At 34.6% G+C, this 12124-nt stretch overlaps 1 protein-coding gene across 2 annotated transcripts in view; it reads right to left on the reverse strand.

Annotated features, from left to right (window-relative positions):
• Positions 1 to 12124, reverse strand: part of LOC143032388 (docking protein 5-like) — a 98269-nt gene that overhangs the window by 22546 nt on the left and 63599 nt on the right. Inside the window, exons 8-9 of one of the 2 annotated variants that reach the window (XM_076197084.1) lie at positions 9026 to 9202; positions 256 to 637 (exon numbers count right to left, since the gene is read on the reverse strand). In XM_076197084.1, the coding sequence (XP_076053199.1) occupies positions 256 to 637; positions 9026 to 9202 (559 nt within the window). The remainder of the gene's footprint in view (positions 1 to 255; positions 638 to 9025; positions 9203 to 12124) is intronic. The other variant, XM_076197085.1, reaches the window with a different exon arrangement.

Raw genomic sequence — 12124 nt, forward strand, 5'->3', positions numbered from 1 at the left:
GAAACTGGCTATGACAATCAACTCAGCCTTGAGGTCTCTCTAAGAGAAGTTTTGTGGAATTGTTTGTAGTGAGTATAGGGCAGTGTATGTGGTCTGTGTCTGTGTGGTGATTGTTATTGTCGACTTGGTGTCTATTTGCTAGGCCAGTTCCATGCTGGTATGGTTTTAGTGCTGGATGATGACCTGAGCAAAGGGATGCTAGTGCCTTGGTTCCACATTTGAACACTTGAAAATAAAAAGGCACACAGTACTAACCTTTGGTGACTTTGTGTCTAGGATGATAGCTGCTTTTCCTCTTCTCGTTTCCTTCTGTTTCATTACCAGTGTGTGTCAGTGATGGGTTTGTATGTCCATGTATGCCACGCAGGTCTGAATACTCATGTCCTTGCATCTTAGTTACTTCACTATATGTTTGTCTGTTTTTCTTAACTGATTCATCTATTAGAGAATATATGGATTCATTTTTTTTGTAATGTAATCCTTGAATGTTATCATAGATGGGAGTGTTTGTAGTAGTAGTTGTAGTTATAGTAGCAGTCATATTAGAGGTAGTAGTATTACGAGGTGGTAATGAGAACTTGGAAGTGGATGACAACACTGAAGATTGGTTATCAATAGGTCCCTTGGTAGTTTCATCCTGCAAGAAAATTAAGAGCATTAGTCTTTTAATTAATCTAAAATCTTTCCAACCTTTTGGAAGCACAAATAAAATGGAAAGGATGAGTGGTAATTCTGGATATATATAATCCCTCATTATTCCTTTTATGTGGCTATTTAGCCTATGCCTTCTTCCAGACTTATTTTCATATATATGTTTATGTGTGTATTTACCTATTTGTATTTTACAGGACGAGAACTATGCTCGTTGTGACCCATTTTTGTATCTCTCTGCATCCAGTTTGTTCTTAAAATCTTGTATAGTTTTGGCACTCACTGTTTCCCCCTTTAGTTTGTTCCAGATATCAATCACTCTGTGTGGAAAGCTATTCTTTTTCAAAAATCTTCTATAACTGTTCTTCTTTAACTTCTTTTCATGTCCTCTTGTTTCTCTTCTGCCCCATTCTAATAAGTCGTCTCTATCAAGAACTTCCATCCCTTTCATAATTCTGTAAATGGTCAGCAAATCACCTCTTTCTCTTATCTGTTCCAGTGTTGATAGATGTAACTTATCCAATCTTTGTTCGTATGTCAAATTTGAAAGTGTAGGTGCCATTTTTGTTGCTGCTCTTTGAATTCTAATTTCCTTTTTTTTTTTTTTTTTTTTTTTGGTATTAGGTGCCCATAGTGTCACAGCATACTCCAATTTAGATCTTATCAATGTAACCACTATTTTCTTTACCATTTCTTCATCCTTGTAGTCGAAGGCTACTTTCATTGATCTTAATAAGTTAAAAGTCTCTCCAACTAATTTATTGACATGTTTATCAGGTGTCAAATCACTTGATATAATCACTCCCAGGTCACTTTCTGGGTCAACTTTTTTGACTGCCTTGGTACCAATTTTATATTTACCCAATATTCTATTTTTGCTTTTTCCAAATTCCATTATACTACATTTCTTAATGTCAAAGTTCACTTCACACCTCTGACTCCATTCTCATATTTTGTCTAGGTCTTCTTGTAGCAATCTGCAGTCTTCTGTATTTACCTAGTTGTATTTTGCGAGAAGGGGAGCTACACTCATGGTGTGCCGCCTTTGTATCTCGTAGTGTCTAGTTTGCACTTAAACTCATGAGCGGTTTTTGTGCACACTATTTCCTTGTCTAGTTTGTTCCAAGTGTCTCACTCTGTGTGGAAAACTGTTTTTCTTCAGATCTCTTCTGTAGCTATGTTTTTTTATTTTCTTTCCATGTCCTCTTGTGCTTCTCTTGTCCCAGTTTAACAAGTCCTCTCTATCAAGTATTTCTATGCCCTTCATGATTCTGCAGATGGTCAGTAGTCACTTCTCTCTCTTCTTTGCTCCAGAGTCAGTAACTCCAGTTTAGCCAATCTCTCCTCATATGACAAGTTTGCAAGTGCAGGGGCCATTTTTGTGTCTGCTCTCTGGATTCTTTCTATTTTCTTTATATTCTTTTTGGTACTGGGTGACCACAATGTCGCCGCATATTCTAGTCTAGGCCTTATCAGTGTGAACAATATTTTTTTTAATAATTTCTTCATCCAAATATGTAAATGCCACTTTTATTGATCTTAGCAAATTGTAGGATTCTCTAACAATTTTGTTTATCTGTTTATCATAGGACAAGTTGTTTGAGATAATTACACCCAAATCTTTTTTGGATCTCTCATTCTTTACCCCCTTGATTCCAATCTCATATTGTCCTGATATTCTATTTTTGCTTTTTCCAAACTCCATTATGCTAGACTTGTTAATATTGAAGTCAACTTCCCATTTCTGACTCCAGTTCCATACCTTATCCAGGTCTTCCTGCAGTAATTCACAATCCTTTTCAGTTTTTACTTTCCTTGACAGTTTGGCATCGTCTGCAAAGAAGCTCATGTAACATTTCACATATCCATGTCATTCACATAAATAGCAAACATTATTGGAGCCAATACAGATCCTTGCAGTACTCCACTGATCACCTCTTTCCAACCTGAATATTTTTCTCTCAGCACTACTCTCATCTTTCTACCAATCAAGAAGTCCTCCATCTATTTTAGTAGGTTCCCTTGTATCCCTCTTATATGTTCAATTTTTTGTTTTTTTTTTTTTTAAATAATTTTTTGTGGTACTTTGTCAAAAGCTTTTTGTAAGTCCAGGAAGGCACAATCAGCCCATCCATTCCTTTCTTGCACTATGTCCATTAATCTTGAGTAGAAACATATCAAGTTTGTGGCCTGTAGTAAGCTGGTTCTTCCTTGTTTCCTCCTTTATATATTGGTACAATGTTAGCATTTTCCCAGTCTTTTGGAATTTTTCCTTCTTTCAGTGCTTATTATGTTATGTATTTTGTCCGTTAGTTCTTCTTTGCATTCTTTTAGAATCCAATTTGTAATTCCATCCAGGTCATGTGATTTCCTGATGTCAAGGTTTGATAGATGTTCCAATATTTCTTTTTGTGTTATTGTTATCTAGCTCATGGGGGGAGATCGCTTTTCATTACCTTCGTCCCAATATTGTGTTTTCTCTCTCATGAAGACAGATTTGAAGTATTCATGACTTTGGCCATTTCTAATTCTTCTGTGTATTCTATATTCCCTTGGCATAATTTCTACCATTCACATATCATTAGAATAGCTTGGGTTGCTCTTTGAATTTATCTATAATATCCTTTTCATGGTTCCTTTTTCTTCTCTTCTCACTTTAACAAACCGTACTCGTTTCTATAGTTTATATAAACTTGCCATTTCCAGGTTTTTTATGTTTTCTCCATCTTTTCCAAGCTCTGTCCCTTCTATCTTTTGCCTCACTGCATCATTTGTTGAACCAGCATTTAATGTACACTCTCTTTAGCTTCTGTCTTGGTATGTGCCTATTCACCCCTTCATTGTAATTACCCAACAAGATATCCCATTTCTTTTCCACTTTTGTCTCTTCCATGTAAAATTTTCCCAGTTTGCATTCTGGAAGAATTTCTTTAGTTTTGCAAAGTCCGTTTTGTTGTACATCAATCTTTCTTTCCTATGCTTTTCATTTCTCTCCATGTATATTTCTTCCTTGAGTAATTTGGCATCATCGGCAAAGAAGTTTATGTAACACTTCACTCCCTCATCCATATCATTTATATATATGGCAAACATTAAAGGAGCCAATACAGAGCCTTGCGGGATGCCACTTATCACATCTTCCAAATTTGAGTTTTTGTCTCTAAGTACCACTCTCATTTTTCTCCCACTTTAAATCTTTCATCCATTTCAGTAGCTTACCTTGTATTTCTCCTATTATTTCAATTTTTCTTATAAGCTTTTTATGTGGTACTTTGTCAAAAGCCTTCTGCAAGTCCAAGAAGGTGCAATCTGCCCAGCCATCTCTTTCTTGAATTATTTCTATCAATCTTGAGTAAAAACATATTAAGTTTGTGGTACACAATCTTCCACTTCTAAAGCTAAATTTTTTAGGGTTTAATATTTTATTGCTCCTAATAACCTTTTCGCATATTTTTGCTACTGTGCTTCTAAGGGATACTGGTCTGAAGTTTGTAGGATCTTCTTTGTTTCCTCCTTTATATATTGGTACGATGTTTGCATCTTTCCAATCTTGCAGTACCTTTCCTTCTTTGAGTGAGAAGTCTATTATCTTGTATAATTTGTCTGTTAGTTCATCTATACACTCTTTCAGTATCCAATTTGCAATTCCATCTGGTCCATGTGATTTCCTAACATCTAGGTTTTTTATTTGGTCTCTTATTTCTTTCTGTGTTACCTTTATTTCTTTCATTTTAGGGGATCTTTCTCATTGTCCATCTTCCCAAATTTGTGAGCTCTCAATTGTAAAAACAGACCTGAAATGTTTGATCATAACTTCAGCCATTTCTATGTCATCTATATATTCTTTATCTCCTTCATGCAGTTTTACAATTTTGTGTTTGTCTTTTAATTTATCATTTACATATCTGTAAAAGAGTTTAGGTTGATCCTTACATTTGTCTATAATATCTTTTTCATAGTTTCTTTTTTCTTTCCTGCATATATTCACATATTCATTCCTAAGTTTTATATATGTTTGCCATTTGGATTTTTTTCCCATCTTTTCCAGGCTTTGTCTCTTCTGTCTTTAGCCTCACTGCACCTTTTTTTGTGATACCAACACTTTATATAAATCTCTTTTTGTTTCTTCTGTAGTATATATTTATCAATTCCTTCCTTGTACTTTTCTTTAAATATGTTCCATTTGTCTTCCATCTTTGTTTCCTCTTTGGAAAATTTATCCCAGTTTGTGTTTTGGAAATTTTTCTAGGTTTTACAAAATCTGTTTTGTTGTACATTAACCTTCCTTCTCTATGTTTTTCATTCCTTCTCACATTGTTTTGTTCTTTTAATTCAAACTCTATTGACATGTGGTCACTCTTCCCAATTGGTGTCTTATACTCCATTTTGTTTATGATATCAGGTTCAGAAGTGAATACAGTGAGTCCTCGTTATATGGTACATATACATTCCTGAAAACCTTACCACAATTTGAAATTACCATATACCAAACCCAAGTTTCGACTTATGGCATATGTACCTTCTCCCTGCTCTTTCCTCTTCAAAATATCTAATTTTACCTCCAAAATACGAGCGGATACCATATCTGTGAATTTTTCTTACCGTAAATAGAATTGAGGATAGTAATTACCAAATACCGTAACTGTGAATTTACCAGATAAAGAATTACCATATAAGGAGGACTCACTGTACTAAGTGTGTATTTACCCAGTTGTATTTACCTAGTTGTATTTAATGGGAAGGGGAGCTATGCTCATGGTGCCCATCTCCATATCTCATTTTATCTAGACTGTTTTTAAATTCGTGTATCATTTTTGCACACACCACATTTTCATCTAACCTGTTCCAAACATCTATTATCCTGTGGAGAAAGCTGTTCTTTTTCAGATATTTTCTATAATTGTCTTTCTTTATTTTCTTTCAATGTCCTCTTGTATCTACTATCCCATTTTATTAGATCCTCTCTATCAATAATTTCCATGCCTTTCATGATTCTACAAATAGTTATCAAGTCTCCTCTCTCTCTTCTTTGCTCTTATGTATGTAGCTCAAGTTTTGCTAGTCTCTCCTCATATGATAGTTTTGAGTGTGTTGGTGCCAATTTTGTTATTGATCTTTGCATTCTTTCAAGTTTTGTTATACATTTTTTTGTACAGTTCCCTCTTTCTGTCCATTCTCTGGAGGACAGGCCTCATAGTACTTGCTGTGGAGTACAGATTGGTGCTAAATACTGCTGCCTCATATCCTATATTGTACGTGAGTACTGCATATGCAACAGCAAAGTCTACAACTACTTTGCCCAGGTTCTTTACTTTGGGGCAATACTTCCAGATCTGACAATCCAAGGATTTGTTCGGATTTTGGGTCTTACCCTGCAAGCATCTCTTGAGAAGGGTTTCCTCTGTTAGGCGTTTATACACACCCTTTAGCTTTTCTTTTCCTTTCTCATCACGATTCAGGCTGATGCTCCTCTCCTCTGGGGATCGAATGACTGGCCTCTTCTTTCCTGGTGGTGTGCAAAACACTCATTGTTCAATCTCTTTCATATTATCCATACTGACAATAACATTGTCTGTGTTATCACTCTCTGCACTTTTTTCAGTTTCTGGAAACAACTGTTTCAGCTTACAAGCACTTGAAGTTGACAGTACAGCGATGTCAACACTGTCAGCTGGCTGTGTTGTGGTAGGCATGGATTCTAAACATTGCACGTAGCAGATCAGCTGGCTGGGGTGACTCACCTCTATCGACACTTTTGGTTACCGGCTTCCTTCTCCGCCCTTTATTGGCCTTTGCCATATCTCCTCCTCTTCTAAGTTCCAGCATACGAGATCACACGATAAAAGAGAATAATCCGTCAGTGGTGAAGTGTTACTTTCCTCCACACTTGTACAACACACTGCCATGCTCGCTTTCACTTTCACTAGTAGTGGAGAACATGCCAGAAGTCTCCAGAACATCACATGATGTTATAGACAAAATATTATTGCGACTTATGTAGATTATATTGTGATATCATGAACATGTGTATGTGATATAATGTAAACAAAAGAGGTATTTCACATTTTTTTGCCCAAAAACAGTAAAAATTGCGCAATATCTCCGAAACTTCGCTGAAGTGTTGCCAACATATTAAGCTATTTTTGTGCTTGTTTTCACAATTTGTTTTTGTAATTTTTCATTTTTTACCCTTCTGAAGCAGTACGCTGTCCTTAAAATGCTTGTTCATAATTTCTGCCATTTCTATTTCCTCTGTGTATTCAACTCCTCCTTGTCATTGTTTCTTTAAATCTTGTTTGTTTTTCACTTTGTTATTTACAAATCTGTAAAATAGTAAGGTGATGAGATGTACAAGGGGTGAGAGTGGCAGTAGACTGGAGGTGAGCATTAAGGGAGAGCGACTGGAGGAGGTGGATAGTTTTAGATACTTGGGTGCAAATGTGGCAGGGAAAGGTGGAGTGAAAGTGGAGGTAGAATGTAGATTGGGGGAGGCGAGTGGATGCCTTGGTGGGTTGGGGAGTGTGGTGAGGAGTGGACATTTGGGAATGGATGCTGGGAGGAGCCTGTATGAAGGAGTGATTGTGCCAACAGCACTGTGTGGGGCAGAAGCATGGAACATGAGAGAAGAAGAGAGAAGGAGTTTGAATGTGTTTGAGATGAGGTGTCTGAGAAGTATGATGGGGGTTACTAGGCTAGATAGAGTGAGAGATGAGGAGGTGAGGAGGAGAATGGGGGAGGAAGGGGAGCTGGGAGATGGGGCTGATGAAAGAATATTAGGATGGTTTGGACACATGGAAAGAATGAGTGAAGAAAGACTAGTAAAAGAGGTGTGGAAGGCAGATGTGGAGGGAGTGAACATGAGGGGGCATCCTAGGATGAGGTGGATGGATGGGGTGAAGGGGGCTTTGGGGAAGAGGGGAATGTCTGTTGAGGAAGGATGGGAGAGGACATAAGACAGGGGTGAATGGAGAGTGGTTGTATATGGATGATGTTGTGATAGCATGAGGTAGAATGGGCGGGTGGATGGGGGGTGAGGTAGTATGTGTGAGCAAAATTTGATGCAGCCTGAAGGGATTTCTCCCCGTCCTCTCATTTTATGCAATGGGGGGACGGAGAGGGGGGGTCGCCGATTTAATGAAGCGGCCTTGCTGTGGATGTGCTGTGTCTTGCAACACTGCTTCTGACCCAGGGCAGTGGACAAGGTGCAGGGATGACCCATCATTCAGGAGATGCTAAGATAAGAGGGAGGGTGGAGGGGTGTGGAGTGTATTCAGGGATGGAATGGGTGGGAATGATTTGATGCCTTTTTCTTTTTGGCTACCCCCCTTGTAAGGGGGAAAAAGCCTTGGTATATGTATGTAAAATAGTTTTGGTTGGTCTTTACATTTTTCTTTGACATCTTTTTCATATTTTCTTTTTTCTTCTCTGCACACTTGTACATATTCATTTCTATAACTAGAATATATTTTTCATTTTTCAGGTCTTTTGTATTTTTCCATTTTGTCCATGCTTTATCTCTTTTGTCTTTTAACTCCCTACAACTTTTGTTGTACCAGCACTTTACATGTATATATGCATATGTATATATAGTCATTTGGAAAAATTCTGATCCACCTAGTTATTCATGATACAAAATACAAAATCTTTGTCTGATAACTTTTTTATATGTATTCAAGAAAATTATTACACCGTAAGTTAAATACCACATAGGAAAATTAATGACATACTTTACAAGAAAAATATATTGACAATCTGAGAACTGTAGCTGAAGTAAAAACATTTGCTCATGACTGTGTGTGTATTTACCTAGTTGTATTTACCTAGTTGTATTTTACGGGAAGGGGAGCTATGCTCGTGGTGTCCCGTCTTCATATCTCATTTTATCTAAACTATTTTTAAATTTATGTATTGTTTTTGCACACACCACTTTCTCATCTAACTTGTTCCAACTGTCTATTACTCTGTGAGGAAAGCTGTTCTTTTTCATATCTCTTCTATAGCTGTCTTTCTTGATTTTCTTTCCGTGTCCTCTTGTACTTCTATCATCCCATTTTATCAGATTCTCTCTATCAATAATTTCTATGCCTTTCATGATTCTGTAAATAGCTATCAAATCTCCTCTCTCTCTTCTTTGCTCTAGTGTCTGTAGTTCAAGTTTTGCTAGTCTCTCTTCATATGATAGTTTTGAGAGTGTTGGTGCCAATTTTGTAATTGCTCTTTGTATTCTTTAAAGTTTTTTTATACATTTTTTTGTACTTGGTGTGTGTGTGATTATATACATGTATATATAAAACCATGTCTACTGATGCACAAAGATGAGCAGAAGTGATTACAACATCCACAAGGGTTTTGAATATATGTTTGCTATACTTACTGCTATTACACACTCATATATGTGACCCTGAAGTTCATCTGCACTGTGCCTTTGTATTGCATGTTGCTCCATGCTTGATGATGCAGATGCTGTCCTCGATGTTGATTCAGAGTGTCGCTTTAGCTTTGCTTGTTCCACTGAATCTTCCTTTCTACTTATTTGTAAGGCAGGTATTTCCTTTATGGATAATAAATCAATAAAGAAATAACTAGTAAAGAATGGAGCCATGGTGGCATGTGATCCAATAGATAAATATAGTTTCATAATACTTGAGTAAATGAGTTTGGCACTACGTCTACATAAAATAATTTCCTAAAACCAAACATGACACAGAGAGTTATGAAAAATGACTCCAAAATGTACAAAAAACAGTAAATAATTGATAAAAAATGCATCTAAAAATACATACATACATACATACATATATATATATATATATATATATATATATATATATATATATATATATATATATATATATATTACATGTAAGAGGGAGAGGGTACAACCAATAAAAACTATAAATAAGCCAGCCACAGTAAATGAAATCACCATTAAGAAAAGATATACTGTATACATATGTGTGTGTATATATATATATATATATATATATATATATATATATATATATAAAAATATAAAGACATACATATTTAGATATATATATATATGTATATATTATATATATAGAGAGACAAATATTAATATATAAATATATATATATATATATATATATATATATATATATATATACATATGATATACCCGGTATATATATATATATATATATGTATATACATATATATATATATATATATATATATATATATGTATGTATATATATATATATATATATATGTATATATATATATATATATATATATATATAGGCTGGTACATTGTGACAAGTTGATGAAGGTGGAAAAAGAAGTCACGGGTCTAGTTCCGAGTTCCTGAGTTTATTCCTGACCGGTTTCGCTCTATGCTTCTTCAGAGGAATGTGACTCTGGAGTGAAGCTGGCGGTATACATAGTCTGAGTAGGACCGCGTTCCCTCCTTGGAGGTGGGTTTCGTTTTGGTTGTACAATGGTTTATAATTAAAAAAGAAAAAAAATTATACAATGAATAATAGTTATAGTACAGTATACAATAAATTTTTGTGATGTTATTATAAAACAGCTCCGGTGTTTTGTGGAATGTTGACCAAGGGTGTAACAGTGTGAGTGGTGTGAAATGTGGGAATCCTAAACAGTGCCATAAGATAACTTATAGTATGAAATAATATAAAGATAAATATCTAGACAAATAGAATACAAAATAAAATGAAATAAAATGAATATGAAAATAAAAATAAAAATAATAATAATAATAAAAATAATAATGTATGAGGCAGAGAGGAAAGTTTGAATGTTACATTGCATCCTCTTATGAAAAGAGAAACACAGAAAAAAGCTACCTGATACACTGATGAACTGATTTGTGGGGTCAGGGGGAAGATGTCTATTGATGAGGCTGGTGATAGCAAATCTGGAGACCATTGCACCTTCAAAATGTTCAAATTGGGGTAATACTCATTTAGCATTGATTCGACCATCTTCCTCCTAAACCTATGACCAGACAGGGAGATCTCAAGATGAAGTTAAATGAAGATAGACATTCCCTTAGATATGGCCAAGAAAGCTAGGCAATGCACCAGCATGTGAGGCAGAAAAAAAGTGCATATATATATACATGTATATATATATATATATATATATATATATATATACATATCTATATATATATATATATATATATATATATATATATATATATATACACACAGACGCTCCTCAACTTACATTTTAGTTACGTTCCAAAGGGCCGAACGTAAGTTGTTACTGTACTATACATCCGTAAATTCTATTACCGTATCTTATAAGACACCCCTAAATCATTAATTATACACATAACATTGTAAAATAATAACATTAATTTCAAATAAATCAAATTCAAGCAACATAAATTGAGATGGTGGAGGAGGAGGGGGAGGAGGATGATGAAGCAAGGCATGTTCAGTTTGTCGTTTGTGCAATGTAAACAATGGACGCAGCATTATGCGCAAGTACCGTTTGAACTACGGAGAGCGCGCTAAACTAAAAAATTCACTTTTTTTTTTTACAATTGTTTTTTACAGTCGGTTCAAACGTAAAATCGAAAAAACGTAAAATCAATGAACTTAAGTAGAGGAGCGTCTGTATATATATATATTTATATATATATATATATATATATATGTATATATATATATATATATTGTTGTAGAGACATTTTGACAGGTTGACGTAAGCGGAGTAGGAAACACAGGAGTCTTAGTCTTGAGTTTATTCCTGACTAGTTTCGCATGTATGCTTTTTCAAAGGAAAAAGCATACCTGCGAAACTAGCAAGGAATAAACTCAAGACTAAGGCTCCTGTGTTTCCTACTCCGCTCACGTCATATATATATATTATATATTTATATATATATATATATAATATATATATATATATATATATATATGTATATGTATATACATATATCACTTAGACAAAATGTAGTAGCACATTCGTAAATAATAATCATGAAGAACCCTCAGTGGGAATAAAAGGAAACTTAGAAGAGATTATAACTTCTATATTTCGGCTGATAGCTCTAACCCTCTTCAGGAAAGTACTTCAGGTACTTTCCTGAAGAGGGCTATAGCTATCAGCCGAAATATAGAAGTTATAATTTCTTCTGAGTTTCCTTTTATTCCGACTATGTGTTCTTGATTATTTTATATATACATATATATATATATATGTATATATAAATATATATATGTATATATAAATATGTATATATAAATATATATATATATATATATATATTTATACTGAATTGAACACCACAGCATTTTTACAGTTATTAATTTTCTTCTTAATATTTTTAGGTTTCCTCACTAAGGTTCTGATATTGGGAAGATGAGTGGAAACGAACTTTCCACTCATCCTCCCAATATTAGAACTTTAGTGAGAAAACTTGAAAATATTAAGAAGAAAATTAATAACTGTGAAAAAGCTGTGGTGTTCAATTCAG

The sequence above is a fragment of the Oratosquilla oratoria genome, chromosome 13, assembly GCF_046742065.1.
Source record: "Oratosquilla oratoria isolate Oo_2021 chromosome 13, ASM4674206v1, whole genome shotgun sequence".
Classification (NCBI taxonomy): domain Eukaryota; kingdom Metazoa; phylum Arthropoda; class Malacostraca; order Stomatopoda; family Squillidae; genus Oratosquilla; species Oratosquilla oratoria.